Source organism: Myotis nattereri (assembly GCF_964212035.1).
Source record: "Myotis nattereri genome assembly, chromosome: 20".
Taxonomy (NCBI): domain Eukaryota; kingdom Metazoa; phylum Chordata; class Mammalia; order Chiroptera; family Vespertilionidae; genus Myotis; species Myotis nattereri.
In genome coordinates, this window is record NC_138096.1 from 6,018,116 (window position 1) to 6,037,214 (window position 19,099).

A 19,099-nucleotide genomic window follows, 5' to 3' on the forward strand; every position below is an offset into this window, starting at 1 on the left:
TGTTCCACGCAACATAGCTGAATTATTTTTTAACTTTTATGGAGTCTCCTGGAGCATCTGGCTTCGCCAAAGAAGTATTAGTTGGTCGAGTGGAAATGTTAGAAATATTAGTTGGGTAGTAGCTAGAAGCAGAGACCAGAAAAAATTTCACAAGTAGAAATGAACTTGTAAATAGTACAATATTGGGTAGGTTAAGCCTGGCATCTTTTATTCGAGGAGCCATGACTGTGGTCCATTTTGGGTGTTCGTAACTTATGTCTCAGAATAATATAGTGCATTTCCTTTCAGCAGTGTCACTGTTAGCTCAGCGAATGGCAGAGGAACCTCCGTTCTGACTTCCCCAGAAGCTCTGCTGCTAGGATGATGACCAGATCACAGCAGAAAGGTTCAAGATAATCCTGCCAAAAGTCAATACGAAGCGTTCTAACTGCACCATCTTTGGGACTCAGTGTCTAAACAAACAGATTTCACTTTTCATAGCTTTGTATGGGGAAAGGGAAAGAAGGGTCCCATGTACTGTATTCTCTTTGTCTCAGCTCCACACGATAAAAATCTCCTTTCAAATCTTGTCAAGGGTATAACGCAACCTCACGGTGAAAAGATGTATCCAAAGTTCCTCTGATGATGGTATTAGTTTAGAACAAGAGTTATAACTTCCAGAGCCTTTCAGGTGCCAAATAGATTTGTTTTCTAATATCATCTTGAGCTGTATTCTTTTGGCCCTGAAACACTTGGCTTTTTAGCCCACTGTCCTCTTAATTCTACAATCTGAAATACAACAGCACAAGTTTGACCATAAATTGCAAGCTGACAGTCAAACTCAATGTTTGAGAGGCAATAGGGAGTAGGGGGGGATTGTGGTGAACTAGAGAGCAGATAACCTGTATAAAGGTAAAAGCCATGCCCTAGCGGTTTGGCTCAGTGGATAGAGCGTCAGCCTGCGGACTGAAGGGTCCCAGGTTCGATTCTGGCCAAGAGCATATGCCCAGGTTGCGTGCTCGATCCCCAGTAGGGGGTGTGCAGGAGGCAGCTGATCAATGATTCTCTTTCATCATTGATGTTTCTATCTCTCTCTCCCTCTCCCTCTCGCTCTGAAATAAATAAATATATATATACATATATATATATTTTAAAAGTCTATTTGCTCCTAAATTATTATACTGCATAATTAAATAAGCTTTCTAGATGGTCAACTCTCACAAGAATAACCAGAATCATTAGAAGGAAAAACAAAAAACAGATCGTTGTGCCATAGAAGGGTTTATTACACTGTCTAGACAAGGCCTTGGTGTGGCCAAGCCAGTTGGTTGACATAACCACAAGAATATGAACACTCTTATCAGGCCAGGTCTCCTCTGTGATAGCTGCCCCCCGCCCACCCCCCCACTCCCCCACTCCCCCACCCCCCCGGAGAAAATAAAAAATCATGTATCTCCCGTGACTGTGGCAGGAATCGCCTGCCTATGAACCGGAACGCTCTTGGATCTTTTGAACCCAAACCTGGGGTTTCGAAGGAAGAGTGTGAGTCAGGAAACAAAGCTGGCCAACAAGCTGCCCTGAGCCGGGATTCTGGCTTTGCGAGTCCACCCTCAGCTCCCGCAGTGAGATCTGCAGTTGCCACATCATGGCCTTCCGCATGAGCCAACTGCACTCAGGACAGCTCTCGTTACATAACCCCGGCCATGGCCCGTGTGCGCGCACGGCTCACCCGGCACAAAAGCACACACAGGATTTCTGATACGGCACCTTTTTCCCCCGGAGAAGGTGGGGGAGGGGGGGGAGGCAGGGGGGGCACAGGAAGGGAATAAAAAAATAAAAAATATTAAGCTGGAAAATAATGAACGATAGGTAAGTGAAGGGCTTTTTCCCACTGCAAAGGTTAAAAACAGGCACATTGCAGAGTTTGCATTCTGTGTGGTTGTAACCGACGGCGCGGAGAACAGAAAGCCAAGTGAACTCCAATGGGGCCGCTTCCTTACCCAGGCCGTCCCGACAGAGCTGGGCCCAGTGCAGTGGGGAAGGGTGGCCGGCGCCTACACTCCTAACCGCTCTTGTGCATCAGTTGTGAACACGGGGCCTTTCTATTTTGCCATCGGATAAGAATCCTGCAGGTGTGTTTTTTGCTTATGATTTTATTGATTTGGAGAGAGGAAGGGGGAGAGAGAAGTGAGTGAGAGAGAGAGAGAAACATTGATGTGAGAGAGAAACATCTCTCAGCTGCCTCACGCATGTGCCCTGACCAGGAATCGAACCTGCCCCCTTTTGATGTACAGGCGGATGCTCCAACCAACTGAGCCACACGGGCCAGGGCTCCAGTATGTGTTACAAAGGAATTACCTTTGACTCCAAAACCAGCCATAATCTATCTCTTTGGTTCTGTCTCTCTTAGAGGCATTTCCTTCCCTGTAACTTGGCTTTAGGTAACCACTGTTTATTCTAAGTCAGCTGATTCTTACCCTGAGGCTTTTGTGGCCTCTGCCTGCTGCTGCCTGGTATTCTCTGGCCCCTGATCTTCACAAGGGTCGCTCATGCAGCTCGCAGCCTCCAGGGTGCCCCTCAGAGAGGCCCTCTCTGGCCACCCAACAAGTTACCCATGCATTCTGGGTCGCAGGACCCTGCTTTAACTCTTAGCCTAGCATCCACACTACCTGACATATGTCCTGCTTCTTTATCTCTTTATTGCCTATCTTCTCTCACTAACATATAAGCTCAGTGGAAATATAAATGATGTGTCTTATTCACTGCATATATCTAGCAGGTAGAAGAGTGCCTTGAATATAGCGACTATTAATATTAGTTGAAAGGATGGATGGATGGATGGATGGAAGGAAGGAAGGAAGGAAGAATCCATCCAGCAAGTATCTGTGAAGTGCCTATCGTGCCCTGGGAAATAATAGGGAATAAGACCCTCCTTCCAGGGCTCTACATTCTACCAAGGGAGACAGGCGTGATGAGTATGAGGATGCTCTGTAAGGAAAGCTAAGAGGTGGCCAAAAAGGCCAAGGTGAGGATTGGGGCGGCAGGGAAGGCACATTGTTGAGAAACATCGCAACAAGAGCACCAAGCCTGAGCGCAGACCACAGGCCCGGGAGCCCCAGGTGTGCCACGGTGGGTGAAGGGCTGAGGGAGATGGGGACTCGAAGGAGCATGGATGGGCCAGTTAAGGAACCTCATAGACCAGTCTCTGGGCATTTTATTTTTAACTCTGTAAGCAATGGGAGCCACTGAGATCAGTTTAAGCAGGAAAGTGATACGACGGCTTTATGTTTCATAAAGACAAACATAACGCACTGGTGAAGGCAACTAATTAGAGAAAAGAACCAAGCATTCAGGAGGCTGTTGTCCAATCGGGTAAAAACAACACATCAAGGATCCCAGCGACTCCTGGCAATGGAGAAAGATGTGAAAGCTATTTAAAGGGTGGAATCAATGGAGCAGAGTGACACACAAAAGGTGGGAGGTGCCGAAACCGGTTTGGCTCAGTGGATAGAGCGTCGGCCTGCGGACTGAAAGGTCCCAGGTTCGATTCCGGTCAAGGGCATGTACCAGGGTTGCGGGCACATCCCCAGTAGGAGGTGTGCAGGAGGCAGCTGATCGATGTTTCTCTCTCATCGATGTTTCTAACTCTCTATCTCTCTCCTTTCCTCTCTGTAAAAAATCAATAAAATCTATTTAAAAAAATAATAATAAAATAAAATAAAAAACAAAAGGTGGGAGGTGAGAGAAAGGACAAGGTTAAAGGAAATCCCAGCCTGAGGTTTGTGTTATCCAAATCCATGGTTCTCATGCTTTTGGCCTGGGAAGCCCTAAATTCCTTCTGTCTGAGTCTGCTTGCTTCCTTGAGCTCAGGGACACATGCCCAAGTGGCTGGCTGTGGTCCTAGCACCGTGTCCGTTTACCTGCTTCATGAATACACCTGTATGGAAGTCCCTCTGAGTGGGTGCGTCAAGACCACCGTGGGGACGATTCCGCTGTTCGTTCATAAAGATGAGCACATTATTTCAATGCACGGCCATTTTTGGAGACACACACTGATCCATCACACAGAAGCATGACTATTGGTCTAAATATAGATGTGCCTGTCGCCTCAGAGGAAGAACAGACCACCAGGCATGATTCCACTTACTCCTAGGAAATTTTCAGGTGATAAAATTGAAAAGCAACTCAATGGAATATTTCTTCAGTCTGCAAGTCTGATCAGGAGATCAAATTCGGATGACCTTACCTATGGTTCACTTCTCTTGACCGTCACTGCTAAGTTAGACCTCAGCCCCCTCTACAGCATCCTCCACCCCAACCCCAAGGTGTTTCTCACAGTGCACAAAGGGGACCCCACCAGGGCTGAAAAGCATGAAGACAGCTGGCTCTCTGACCAGATGCCCTGCAGGGACCCCCAGCTTACTCCTTTCCTCCTACGCTGGCCCTCATCTGCTGCTACCACCCAAAAAGGCTACAGAATGTTAAGAGCATGGGCCCTGGCTGGCTTGGCTCAGAGGACAGAGCATTGGCCTGTGGACTGAAGGGTCCCAGGTTCGATTCCAGTCAGGGGCACATGCCAGGGTTGTGGGCTCGATCCCCAGTGTGGGGTGTGCAGGAGGCAGCCAACTGGTGATTCTCTCTCATCATTGATGTTTCTACCTCTCCCTTTCCCTTCCACTCTGAAATTAAAAAAAAAAAAAAAAAAAAAAAAAAAGAGCCTGGGCTCTGGTGCCTGCCAGCTTGGGTTTGAGTCCTGGGCGTGCCAGATGTAAGCTGTGTGACCTGGGGCACATTATCCAGCCTCTCTGAGCCTCAGCTGCTGCCCTTGTAAGATAAGGACGTTATCTAACCTGCCTCACAGGGTAGCTGTGATGATTAAATAAGTTAGTATTTATGAAGTAGTTCGACTAGACTCTAGCACAGAGCAAGCACTCAGTAAGTGTAAGCGGTGATTCCTCCTACCACTGCCCTGCTGTAGCCTCTGGTCGTCGGAAAGGAGAGCTCACCTCTGATCCTTTAAAAGAGCAAACGACCAGCTGTGGTATTCAACTTCGTGGAAGCGGAAAGCAAGTATAAACTGTAAAAACGTTCAAGACTGAAAAATCCAGGACTAAAGGGCAGTTCTGCTATGAAATTCTCATTTATCTTTGATGATGAAGGACCTGTCAATAGTCTTAACATTAGGACAGAGAGAAGAAAATGAAATTTTAAACATAATACCATTTACATTAGCATCAAAAACATAAAAATACATAAAAAAAACATCGAATACATAAAAATTAATCTAACAAAAGGTGTACAAGACCTATCCAGAAAAATCAAGAAACATTACCAAGAAAATTTAAAGAAGACCTATATACATGGAGAACTATGCCATAGTTCTAGACACAAAGATTCAATATTATAAAGCTATTTGTTCTCCCCAAAATCTATAGATATTTTTCAATCCCAGTCAAAATCTCAGCACTTTTTTGTGGAGACTGACAAGATAATTGTATTTTTTTCTATGAAATGCAAAGGGACAGGAATAGCCAAGATGATCTTGAAGAAGAAAAACAGAGTTGAAAGATTTACAATACCAGATGGCAAAACTTATAAAATCCCAGCATCTAAGCCAGTATGGTATTAACACCAACTTTTGTCCATTGAAGCATAAAGAAGCACAAATATGCCAATAGAACAAAGAGTTTAGAAACAGACGCACACGCCGTAACCAGTTTGGCTCAGTGGATAGAGCGTCGGCCTGCAGACTGAAGGGTCCCAGGTTCGATTCCGGTCAAGGGCATGTGCCTGGGTTGCGGGCACATTCTCAGTAGGGGGTGTGCAGGAGGCAACTGATCGATGTTTCTCTCCCATCGATGTTTCTGGCTCTCTATCCCTCTCCCTTCCTCTCTGTAAAAAATCAATAAAATATATTCTTAAAAAAGAGAAAGAAAGAAACAGACGCACACATGCACAGTCCTCTCCGAGAATGCTGTGGGGCAAAGGGGAAAGGGTGGACGTTTCTCATGGTTCTGGGTTATCTGGATATCCTCATGGAAAAACAAATGGCCCTTGGCCCCTATCTCACAACCATCACACGACGAAATTCTAGAAGGAGTGCAGACATGAATTGGGAAGGCAAAACCTTGAAACTTCCAGGGGATAAATAAGCAGAATATCTTCGTGCCCTTGAGGACAGGAAATGACTTCCAAAGTAGGACACAAAAAGCACAAACCATAAAGGGAACAGCTGACGAACCGGATTTCATTAAGAACTTCTGCTCATCGAGACACCATTAAGGGAGTGAAAGCAAGTCACACAGTGGGAGGAGAAACCTGCAGTCGGTATCTCCAACACGGGGCTCATCTCTAGCAGGTATGCAGACTGCCCCAAATCAGTACGAAAAAGGGGGAGGAGCAAAAGACTTGAAAAGGCACTTCATAAAAAATATCCACATTGCCGAAACCGGTTTGGCTCAGTGGATAGAGCGTCGGCCTGCGGACTGAGGGGTCCCAGGTTCGATTCCGGGCAAGGGCATGTACCTGGGTTGCGGGCACATCCCCAGTAGGAGATGTGCAAGAGGCAGCTAATCGATGTTTCTCTCTCATCGATGTTTCTGACTCTCTCTCTCCCTCCCTTCCTCTCTGTAAAAAATCAATAAAATATATTTTTTTAAAAAAATCCACATGGCCCCCCAGATATATCTTAAACTGGCTCAACATCATTAGTCATCGGAATAATGCAAATTAAAGCTACAGTCAGGCACCACGGGGGCCCTGGTCACGTTCTATCTCATGACATGGGTGCTGGTTTCACAGGAGAAAACCCACTGCGCTGTACACTTAAGGATGTGTGCACGCCTCTCTCTATAGTATACTTTAATAAAAAAGTCTTCTAAAAAAGAAAGAGACTTTAGAAATAGACCAACCAACTGTAATGTGTAAAGCTTGTTTGGATCTTGCTTCACACAAGCCAACTGTTTAAAAAACTGTGAGACAGTTGGGGGAATCTGAACCCTAATTGCATATTCGATGATAATTAAGGGATTATTTGGTTTTTAGGAATCATGATATTGTGGCAATGTTTTCCGAAAGACTTATCTTTTAGAGCTACGTCCTGAAGTATAAATACATATACTATAAACAAAGCAACATCTTGAATTTGCTTAAAAATAATCAGAAGCGGGAGGACACCTAAAACAAGAATAGATGCATTGATGGCTCTTGCAGCAGGATGATGGGCACATGGGCATCACAGTACCGCTCTCCCTACCTCTGTGTATGTTTAAAATCTTGCATATTAAGCCCAGCTGGTGCGGCCCAGTGGTTGAGCATGGACCTATGAACCAGGAGGTCACAGTTCAAGTCCCGGTGGGGGCACATGCCTGGGTTGCTGGCTCAATCCTTAGTGAGGGGCATGCAGGAAGCAGCCGATCGATGATTCTCCCTCATCATTGAAGTTTCTCTCTCTCTCCCCCCTCCCTTCCTCTCTGAAATCAATAAAATATATATCTGTATTTTAAAATCTTGCGTAATAAAACTGTGACCACCTGGTTCATAGGTCGACACTCAACCACTGAGCCACACCAGCAGGGCAATAAAACCTTCAGAAACTACAGCAAATCCGAGGTCTTTGTGCTTGGGCTCTGTAGGGCTTTTCTCCCCTGCCGTTCCCAACCCAATCGGGTAATACCATGTAGTGATGGAGGCTACAGGGACTCAAGAAGGCACCGTGGCCATGCCTACATCATCAAGCCGAGGACCGGAAGCAGGAGAGCCCACGACACCTGCACACTGACCAGCACAGGACACACAGCGGCCTCCTCTCAGAGCAGTTAAAGAACCGTCCCCCAGGGACCTGGCTATGGCAGAGCCATCATTTACCCACAAACTTTGGGGCATATGCCAATGTGAGGTGTCTAAGCAGCTTGGTTGCCCCCCCTAAAGGAATAGACTCTTAACAGAAGCTCCCGTGGCCTCGCTGAACTGATACTCCTTGCCCTACCCCTGGGCGTTCAGCGCATGCTCTCTAGCATCATCTCCGCCATCTGTGGCTCCCTTTGCCAGCTGATCTGGCTGGAGCTGCGACAGGAACGATGCAGTATGAATTCCTACACGACTCAAGCCTGCCTCTTTCTTATTCCAGGGTCTACACTACTGTAGGCTTACAGTTTAGAATCCCCCGCTAGACAGAGACAAGGGGTTGTCCAAACAACCCGGCGAGGCCTCCGGACTTCATCTGGCACCCAGCAAGCCCTCCAGGTCTGGAGCTTCCCCAGTTCACAGGGAAGGAAAAGTCACTCATCCCGATTCACCATTTCAAGATGTAACCTGGAGACGACCTCTCGCTTAGCGCACGACCCCTTTTAGGGATCCTGCTGCATCTCAGCAAGGACTCCTGGAGAAATGAACTGCGTCTTTGATAAGGAGCCTTCGGGCACTCCCCGTGGGAGCTTCTAGAGCAAGAGAAACCTTCTCCTGTCCTTCATGGGCTCACTTATCTACTATTAACGATGAGGGCTTCAAAGGGGAGGGACCAACGTTTCATATACACAAGAAGAGCAAAGTTCAAAAAGTAACTTATAGGACTTACTTCCCTTTCTTCTTTTGGCCCCTAGGAATTTAAACAACGGGCACTTTTCAGACGAATACCTGCCATTTCAGAAAATCAGCGCAGAGCAGGGGTGAGCACAGGGCTGTCCCACACAGTGGCCATGGGACCCAAGTTTTCTGTAAAATGGGGTCATGAAGGTACATACCTCGTTAGGTTGATGAGACGGTAAAATAATACAATATATGTAAAGTGCTTAAAACAATGCCTGGTTAGTGTTAGCTCATAGTATTACTTTACTTTATTTTATTTATTTATTTATTTATTTATTTATTTATTTATTTTTAAATAGAGAGGAAGGGAGGGAGAGAAATATCGATGGTTGCCTCCCACAAGTGCCCCGACTGGGGATCGAACCCGCAACCTGGGTATGTGCCCTGACCCGGAATCAAACCCGCCACCTGTTGGTGCACTGGATGACACTCCGAGAAACTGAGCCACCCCGGCCAGGGCAGTGTGACTTTATTATTAGCAGAGGCCTGCCATGGGCATGTGCCATCACCAGAAAGAAAGGGTAAGGACAGAAAGAGTGGACACTTGGAAACAAAATGAGAACGGTATTCTTGAAACTCTGTGGCTGAAGTGGATACACATCTATTTCTGTTTCCATAATACTTGTCAATAATTTAGAGATAAAAACAACATATTCTGAGCTAAGGGTCAGGGGCCTAGCAGGAAACTGGACATCCTCCTAGTTCAGAGAGGCGTACCAAAAGGCTGCTCACGTGTGCGACCATACACACCTCATGAGTGTTAAAGGAGACAGCAAGCCTCTGTGGTCTGGGTTAGCCAAGCACAGTTCCACAGGCCACAAGAAAGCAGCTACGACACTGTCTTGCTCTCATGGTGTTAATCACTTGCACTCTGGGGCTGTCAACCAACTTGATAAATAAATGTTGGCTACTGTGTTTCACATCTGCCTATACATTTAGCATTATTTAGTAAAGAGCACAATTTTAAAATAAAAATAACTAACTGGAGAAGTCCAGAGATCCTTTCAACCATTTTTTTTTAAAACTTTTTGAATAATTACCTACTACAGTCTTTCAAAGTTTTAAGTTTTAAAAGTCTGGACATTCGGCCATTCCTTCTACCTGGGCTGTGCATACATATCCAGAAAATGTACTTTCTCGCAATAATTAGAATTGGGTTGTTAACGATCGTGACCGTGTTTCACCTTCATTTATGGTTCTCGCAATGTCAGGAGGATGAGCAGCGTATATGAGACTGAGAGTGAGGAAGACTGTCCAAAGGGACTCCGGGGCTATTAATTATTTATCTACTTTTCCAAGTTAATAAATAGGCCTGTCTTTTGCCCTTTATTCCCCAGATGGATTTAACCAAATGAGAGACGGGGGTGTGTGTGCAGAGTTAGCCATCTGAGAACGCAAGAGGTGCGGATAATGGAAAGGAGATTTAAAAATATACATATTCATTTAATGCCTGTTGAATATGCATAGCACTGCTTTATCTGGCATGTTTTCTATTATGAATAAATTCTCATGACTTCTTGATGGTTTTAGAGTGTACTTTAACAAACACGAGTGCTTTAAAGACATAACATTAATACCAAACAAAACCAAAAACCAGAAAGCAAAATTCAAATAACCTGCTGTCACCAAAATAAATAAATAAGTAATGCTTATATATAGTTAGAAAATGCAAACGCTGAAGAAATAAGAACCTCCCTCCTCACCACCCGAGTCCCTCCGGCCAAAGGTAAACCACTATGCTTTTTCTCCTCCCAGGAAAAATATGTGTGCATATATAGTCATTTATTGACCAAAAGGAATCGCATGCACATGTTCGGATACAGACTTTTTAACTTAATAATGTGTCCTGACGCTATTTCCGCATCAGCACACGTGATTACCACATTCTGTCTGCTCTTACGCACAGGGCGGCGGTGAGAAGCATCTCTGCACACACAGCTTAGTGTTAACGTGTGTCTTGGGTTTGTTTTTGTAGTGTGACCTACTACGCGGGTCAGTGCGGTAGCACACACTACGCCAAGCCGTCCATCCCAGCTGTGTGGTGGGTAAAGAGCCATCTCGCTTCCTTGGTTTATTTCCGTTCCTTTGGGAAACTTCCTGAGACAATGGTGGTTTACACCACCGGGGTCTCAGGAACGGCTTGAAGGGCCCACAGAGAAAAGGACCGTTTTAGCTTAGAGGAGGTGACTCTTTCTACCTGTTCGCTTCCCTGCAGCGGCGCAGCGATTCTGTCTTTGCACTTAGATCCACCTGGCGGGCTCCCTACCCCAGTGCCGGGAGCGAACCGAATGCTCATGGCATGAATGGAATGCTTGTAGAAGGGGGGACATAAGCAAGCGCTGGAGAGCTGTGCGTGGAACAGCAGGTACAACGGCCAGTTGACTGTGACCTTCACTGTATTGCCTGGCTATTGGGAACTCCTTGCTCATGGAAGACCATGATTCAGGAGGTTTGCCTTGAGGTGCCCAGGAACACAGCTGAGTGGCAGAGCTGGGGCTGAAAAGTGCCGACAGAGTTCACAGCTCAGAAATATTAATCATAATAATAAAACCGATCTTTACACTTAGTGGCCTCAAATTCTTTTTGAAATGGTGAAGGACTTAAATTATACTTGGAAACCTTCCAACATAGTATTTTTCCAAATATTTATCTCAGTTGACTCACATCAGTTCTATGCAGCAAGTAGGTCAGTGTCACTCACTGTCCGCACTTCAAAGACAAAATGACGGTGGCACAGCAAAGATACATGACTTGCCCACGGCCAACCAGCTGACTCAGTGTCTGACTCTAAGAACTGTGCTCTTCCCTGCATTCTCCCGGGACCATTCACGTCCGACACACCAATTTTAGAACCCCAAACAGAAAAGAGCTGAGAATGAAGCCAGAGAAGTAAATATAAATATATCCCTCTCCAGGGATACCTGAAATCCTGAAAACTACCTCTTCCTAGTAGAACTTGAATAAACTGAATAATATTCATGTTGCTAGGTACCAGGTTGAGATACCAAACTTAAACCTGGACAGAGGAGTAACAGTCTCCACTAGTTTTACAAAGATGTCTGTGAAAATCCGGTTTTATGTTTTATTATGAACACCCCGTTCCATCTCACCCTTTTAAAATCTAGTAGCTCTCCATTTTTAGTTAAGGCACTGCCCTGGCCAGTACTAGTGATCTGTCATTCAGGTATCTAACACCTCTTTCTTGAGTTTTTCTCAGTTAGGACTGTCCTTGATGAGTGTTTTTCGCATTTCATATTTTTTTAGAATGGCTTACAGAAGAAATGGATTTAACTTTGTAAAGCACAGACATGTATGTGCTATAGGAACCAAACTTTCACAAAACCCAAATTACCCTTCCTATGGGTGGTTTACCTGGTTATTTTCTATGCCTTCATACTTTTTCATTTTTTAAAATATATTTTATTTTTTATATATGTATTTTTTATTGATTTCAGAGAGGAAAGGAGAGAGATAGAGAGATAGAAACATCAATAATGAGAGAGAATCATTGATTGGCTGCCTCCTGCACGACCCTTACTGGGGGGGGATCGAGCCCACAACTCCGGCATGTGCCCTTGGCTGGAATCGAACCTGGGACTCTTTAGTTCCCAGGCCGACATTCTATTCACTGAGCCAAACCGGCTAGGACTCAAAATATATTTTTATTGATTTCAGACAGGAAGGGGGGGGGGGGACAGAGAGAGAAACATCAATGAGAAAGAATCATTGATTGGCCTTCTGCATGCCCCCTACTGGGGATGGAGCCCTCAGCTGGGGCATGTGCCCTGATGGGGAATCAAACCGTGACCTCCTGGTTCATAGGTCAATGCTCAACCACTGAGCCACAACAGTTGGGTTCATTTCATTTTTTTAAATTGTACTTTTGGATGAACACATTGATTTTGACTCAAAAATGGGTCTGAATAACACTGGCTTAGGTGAACCATACACAGATCCGGCTTCAAAGAACTTATACACTAGTTGGGAGTCTCATGGGTGCATTGTTCACGGACATATTACAGTTGGAAATCCTTAGAGGTCAATCAGGTCAACTATCTGCTCTGTAACTGACTGTACATCCCTGGCAGAGGGGGGATGCACCTGCAGGTCTTTGAACATCCCTAGGACAAGAAGTCGCCTCCTGTTTGGAACCTAGCACAGGACTGCTCACAGAAAGACCTGTTAAAACGGTACAGACCTGAAGCTAAATGAACCAAACACCTAAACATACATCCCATTTCTTGTTCCTGAAAGACAACTTCAACCTTTGTTTCCTAAACCCATCTCCGCCTTTTCCAGAAGGACGAAGAGGGCAAGGCCAATCAGGGGGACGGAGGTCTAGAGAGGCTCCTCTTCGATGACTTGAAGAAGGTGTCTTAGCAAGTTAGGAAACGACAGGACAAGCAGCCTTCGCCGCTGGAGCCTGCGTCGGGGATACTCACCCTGAGGGCTGGGAGGCTGGCGGTCAGCAAAGGCTGCCTGGAGGACATCCCAAGTGAACTAGCTCCGTCTTTGAAAGATAGGCTGCAATCAGAAGGGTGGGGAGAAAATGGGGGAGGGTGATCAGCGTGCACACGGATGCCTTAACTCAGAATCCTACTCAGATCCGTCTTGGTCATGTAAAAAAATAGAAAAGCTGGGCTATCCATATTGCATTTAGGTAGCAATGCCATCCTCCTGCCCCCCACCCCCCACCCCACCCCCTGCTTGCATCCTCTTACATTTCTCAATGCTGTTTGAGCCTTATCAGGAGCGACCCCTACATGCGTGTGTCCTTGATGAAAGCTGCAGACCTTATATTCTTGAAGCGTGTCCCCCATGCTGCCACGGGCCCGATACATCATGACAAACCATTTTTCCCCCTTTTTGGCCAAAATTGAATTTTGTACAGGCCATACCCACGCAATCAATAGTCGGAAGGTTGTTGAAAGTTAATATACAAACAGGGACCTTTGCGGGCGTCAACTACCTGGTAATTCAGGCTCGGCGGGACCCGGGGGCAGTGCCCTCTGAACCTTAGCAGGAACTCGGGTCGGTCTCGGGGAACACACACATCCGGGGCGACACACACACACACACACACACACGGTCCCTGGAGGCCGAGTTAAGACAGGAGGACAACAGAGCTGAGTGTCCCAACGGGCACTGGGCTTCCTGGGCCTCCTTCCAGCCTGAGAACCCGGGGAGCTCAGAGCCTTGACTAACTTCTCATAAACATCACCTTTTTTACATTTATTTTTTCCCAATCTCAAAAGGGCTGTCTTCCCAGGGCCTCCAAGTTTCCTCTGAGTTCTTCCTGAATCCGGACACTCGGGGGTACAACATGCCTTCGTGGAGTCGATGGTTTTCCAACAGGGAAGCTACTTCCGGGAAGGGTTCTGCTCCAATTTCCGAGAAAATGTCCGTCCGCGTCAGGTGTCTAAGACCACCAACCCCATCCGTGTTACAGGACTGTGTAGGGTCCCGCAGAGCGGCCACCGGCGGCCCAGCCTCAGCCCAGCGTCCCCTCCACGTGAACAGGTGGCTGTGACCCCCGCTGCCACCTAAAAATTCAAGCCGGGGGGGGGGTCCCCACTGGAGTCTGAAGGCGCCATGGGGGGCAACGGGAGGCCATGGCTGTCCTGTGACCGCTGCCTGCGGCCGGGCGGGCGGTGAGGAGGGGGTGCGGGGCGAGTGCTGGGAAAGAGAGGGGGGACCCCTTCCCCGCCCGCCCACCGCGGGGTCTGAGGGCCGCCCGGTCCCTGTCAGGTGTTGCTCCCGCCGGGGTCACTTCCGCTTCCGGGTGGAGCCCAGCTTCTCAGCTGCTCATGTCAAACCTCCCGAGCAGGCCGCGCGGGCCCGGGGCGGCCGGCGTGGAAAGCCGAGGTTTTCCGCCCCGACGAGGAGCCGGGGGTCCCGGTGTGGCTCCCGGGGTCACCGTGACGTGCGCGGACGGGGCCCCGCCCTCACCCGGCGCCTGGACGTGGTGGCCGCCCCTCGCCACCGGCGCGACCCCCTCCGCAGCCCGCTCCCCGCGCCTGACGCCTCCGGGTCGCACGGGGTCCACACGCCCCCACGCGCGCGGCCGCGGCCCCGGGGCGCCTCCGGCCTGAGGGCGGGACCCGCTCCCTCCGCCCCGAGGCCGCCCCGCGGAGGTCGGGCCGGGGCCGGGGCCGGGGCCGGGGTCAGGGTCGGGGTCGCGCCCCGCCGCCCTCGGGCACCCCGCCCCTCACGGCCCCGCCGCCGGGCGCACGTGCCGGGTGACAGGCCCCCTATAGGTTCCATACCTGCCACCGGAAGTGAGTGAGGAGGGCAGTATAGGCATTTCCTGTGACGCCAGCGCCTGGACTCCATTAGGCAGCAGCTGGGGGAAGAATCAACACACCGGGGAGCGGAGCGCCGCGGAGCCGAGCACAGAGGCGGCAGCTGCCTCGCTGCCGCCCGCCGCCGCCGCCCGCCCGCCCGCCCGCCGCCCGGGCCCAGCCCAGCGGCGCCCCCCCCGCCGCCGCCCCGCCGCGACCCCCGGGCCGCGCACCCCGAGCTGCCTCCGGGAGGGGGGGGGGAAAGGGCCCGGATCCTCCTTCTCCCCCTCCTCCTCCTCCTCCTCCTCCTCCTCCTCGCCCCTCGCCCCTCCTCCCCCCCCCCCGACCCCCGCCCGGCCCCGCACCCCGACCCCCGCCCGCCCCCGCCTCCCCGCGCCCGCCTCGCCCCCCCGGCTTCCCACCACGGCCTCTCTCGGCGAGGAAACTCTGGCCTCCGCTTCCTCCTCCTCCGACTCGGACACCGGCGGAGCCTCCCCGCCCCCGCGGAAGAAACCCCGAGCCTCGGCGGCGGAGGGGGCCGGAGAGCCCGGGGCCTCGGCGAGCCGCGCAGGCCTCTCCCCGCCGTCCTCGTCCTCGTCCTCGTCGTCCTCCTCCTCCTCCGTGGTGGTAGTGGTGGGACTCCCCCCGGCCGCCCCTCCCGCCGCCGCCGCCGCCCCCCAGCGGAGTAGCGGCCACAGCCTGGTCAGCGGCGGCATCATGCAGGCCAACGGGGCAGGAGGAGGAGGAGGCGGCGGCGGCGGCGGGGGCGGCGGGGGCCCGGGACAGACCCAGGAACTCGCCTGCCTGTCGGCCCAGAACGGGGAGTCGTCCCCGTCCCCGTCGTCGTCCGCGGGGGACCTGGCCCACGCCAATGGGCTCCCGCCCGCCGCCCCCGCCGCCGCCGGCAACAATAGCAACAGCCTGAGCGTCAATAACGGGGTCCCCGGCGGGGCCGCCGCCGCCACCTCCGCCGCCGCCTCCACCGCCGCCGCCGCCGCGGCTCTGGCCGCCCCGGACCTGGGCAGCAGCCTCAAGAAGAAGAAGCGGCTGTCCCAGTCGGACGAGGACGTCATTCGGCTCATCGGGCAGCACCTGAACGGCCTGGGGCTCAAGTAAGTCTCCGGTGCGGACAGACGCGGGGACGGACCGGAGGCGGGGGCCCCGGAGCCCGGAGGACGCGGCTCGGACTGGCCCGGCCCGAGGCGGGGAGCTGCCCGGAGGGGACATGGGGGGAACCGTCCGTCCGATGGGGGGGGGGATCGGGGAAGGGGGGCGTAGAGACCAAGGGGTCTCCCCTCCCCGCACACCTTCCGGGCCCGATGGTCAGTAAGGACTTGCGGGGTGTGTGTCCGTGTGCAGCGGGGGAGGGGAGGGGAGGGGAGGGGGGGGCCGGTGGAAAGAATGAACCTCGGAGGGTTTGTTCTGCGTCCATCGCAGAGGCATCTTTGTGGGACGCCTGCCCCCACCCCCACCCCACCCCCCGGCCGTGACAGACAGCCCGGGCCGGCCACCAATCAGGAGAGGCCGTCGCCTACAAGTGTTTATGGGAACCCGGGGCTGGGATCCTGCGGGAGGAGGGGGGACGCCTCGGAGGGGAGTCCTGGAGGGGGAGGCCCCGCGGGTGTCAGGCAGAGGCCCCGCCGGGTGTGTGTGTGTGTGTGTGTGTCCCGGGGGCCTGCCCCCGGCTCGACCGGAACCCCGATTGACTGCCGAGGGACGGCTGCCTCTGGAAGGGGGCATCCGATCTGGGGAATCGTTTATTTTCCCGTGCAGTTGAGGCGGCCTTCTGGACCTAAATAGGGTGAAGGGGGGCGGCGACCTGGGCCCCAAACCACCGTGTGTGCACAAAGAAAAACCAAGGGGGGAGGTCGGGGTGGGGGGTGCCGAGGAGCCCCGGGCAGAGGAAGGGGGAACACGCCACAGCCGTGCCCAGCTCCCAGCGGCTGGCGATTGAAACACGCTCCGGGGCAGCCCGCGTGGTCGTGTTGGGTCCACATTGGCTCTGGGGAGGGGGAAGGGGCACTTCTCTAAGGTGACAAGTATTTTGATTCTCGGGCAGATGGCTGATGGCACTGTTTAGCTGCAAAATAGCTGGGGCTGAGTAAGAAAACATTGAAACATAAACAAACATGTAAGAACTGATAAAGGAGGATTCTTAGGTGTCAAAATATCCGGGCCACTTTTGATGAGTCTTTTATGCTTTCAAAGAGAGATAGAGGAAGATTTCACTTCTTTGCCCGAAGGAAAAGGAATTAGTATGAAAATAGGCTTTGTAAGCGCTAACAGCGTCTTACTGAGACCAGAAGCAAGCTGACAGCAGCAGGAGGAAATACCTCGTGACTGTTTGGAACCCACACCATAGTAAATTGGCTATTTTTAGGATAGAGAGAAAGGGGATGATTTTTGAGGCTGGATTTATTTCCATTTTAAAGACTGACCTACTAGAATTTCTATGCAAACATGATGTCTGGATGAAAGACTCTCCCCCCTAATGGCAAGTCATCGCTATCACCTTGTATGGAGCTAACATTTTTTTTATCTTACGAAATGTAACAGGGTTAGGGAGATCCTGTTTTGTGTGTGTATGTTTGTTTTTTTCCATTTATTTAACCAATTGGTTACAACATGTTTTGAGGAATTTTATACTTCATTTAAACTTTTGAGGCATCAAATGGCAGAATAGAAAGAGAACTTACTTTGATTCTGGTTTCAGGAAGGCTTTTAACTTAACTAGATAGAAACGAAGGTGGCAGTTTAAAAATCAAGTTGGTTTAGCCAAGCACATGAAAGCTCTTTATTTCTTTTTTCTTCCTGAGATTAGTTTAAAAACGTTGGCAACTGTTTTCATAGACATTCGCTTGTTGGGAAGAGTAACCCCTGAACTTGGTCAGGTCGTTTTTACACTGTATCTCTCCTGCAGCCAGACTGTTGATCTCCTCATGCAAGAGTCAGGATGTCGTTTAGAACATCCTTCTGCCACCAAATTCCGAAATCATGTCATGGAAGGAGACTGGGATAAGGTAAAGTAGGGCCTATAGAGCTGTGTGACTGCTGCTAAAATTATATATCTGACGTGCAGGTTGTGACATTTCTGTTTTTCTCTTATACCAATTTTTGCAGGCAGAAAATGACCTGAATGAACTAAAGCCTTTAGTGCATTCTCCTCATGCTATTGTGGTAAGAGGCGCACTTGAAATCTCTCAAACGTTGTTGGGAATAATTGTGGTAAATACACTTTTGTTCTTAGTTTCACATTTATGCTTATTTTAATAGGTTATTGATAACTCTAGGCTTCTGCCTCTTATAAAAGATAAGGCCTAAAAAGAATTAAATTTCATATAATTAAATTTATAAACTAAGATGAGTGTTTATGATTTGTTAAAGTTTGAGCTCTGTTTTTAAAATCATGTATAATAAGTGTGTCTTTTGAACCTAATTTACAAATTACGCTCAATACAAAATTATATTGAAAGATCATGCTTATAGTGCTGTTTCATAGGAGTTCTGTACTTCTAGAATCAAGGATAAATTATACTTTTAGATTATTAAAAATACTGAATGTGCTGGTAAAGAATGTATTTGGGTGTATGTATGTCTATAGGCCTTAAGTAGCTGACACTATTTTTTTTTCATCTTTGGCAATTATAATTATAGTTCATTCAACCCAGCTCTATTGGTGTGCTCACCATTTCCCATGCTTGCATTCCAGTTGTGTGAATTGACAGTGTCAAAGTCTGTATAATAAGTATGACTCTGTGAGGGTTTGTATGTGTGTTTGACCATTGGGTTCTGCTTCCTGGCCTGGCCTTATTTCCCCAACAAGATCAATTGAGTAGTTGACCGGGTAGCCTCTCTCATAAATCTCAGTGAATCTTTTATACTGATAGGCTTCACCTCTTCAGTAGATATTGCTGAGAGAGCGGAGGGGATACAGTTTTTTCTAAGTGCTTGTGATTGGAAACCATGAAGAATCAGCTGCCTGGCCTCTTCCCGCTGGCTTTTTTACTTCTAGCTGATTGATTTGTTGTCAGAAGCAATTTCCTGTCTGGTGGGGGAGGGACAAGGGTGAATAGGAAGTGAAGTAAGGAAACCAGCTGTTTGTTAAATATTAGTAAATGAGTGTTACTTCTGATTTTTTTTTTTTAATTGGGTCAAACATTGATCTTTCTGCCTTTGTCTGTAAACCTAACAGAGTCTCCTGTTTTTGTTTTTTGGGGTTTTAAAAACAAATCTTAATTACAAAAGTTTTCAAA

The 19,099-nt window shown here is 49.3% G+C and overlaps 1 protein-coding gene and 1 long non-coding RNA gene across 6 annotated transcripts in view; one reads left to right on the forward strand and one right to left on the reverse strand.

Moving 5' to 3' along the window:
- Positions 1-249: 249 nt before the first annotated feature.
- Positions 250-14,887, reverse strand: LOC308535463. 2 transcript variants are annotated; one of them, XR_013997265.1, is made up of 4 exons: positions 14,832-14,887; positions 13,893-14,108; positions 13,008-13,089; positions 250-398 (listed from the first exon to the last, which is right to left on the reverse strand). It is a non-coding gene; the product is annotated as an uncharacterized lncRNA (long non-coding RNA). The 2 variants fall into 2 exon arrangements; XR_013997266.1 differs by having other exon boundaries at positions 13,787-14,108.
- A 676-nt stretch (positions 14,888-15,563) lies between these two features.
- The window catches only part of WDR26 (WD repeat domain 26), a gene marked incomplete at its 5' end in the record, with an annotated part of 37,786 nt that continues 34,250 nt past the window's right edge, over positions 15,564-19,099 (forward strand). The window contains 3 exons of one of the 4 annotated variants that reach the window (XM_081114359.1): positions 15,564-15,958; positions 17,767-17,866; positions 17,967-18,071. In XM_081114359.1, the coding sequence (XP_080970485.1) occupies positions 15,564-15,958; positions 17,767-17,866; positions 17,967-18,071 (600 nt within the window). Of the gene's footprint in view, positions 15,959-16,463; positions 16,648-17,766; positions 17,867-17,966; positions 18,072-19,099 lie in introns of those variants that run through there. The other 3 variants (XM_081114360.1, XM_081114362.1, XM_081114361.1) reach the window with 3 other exon arrangements.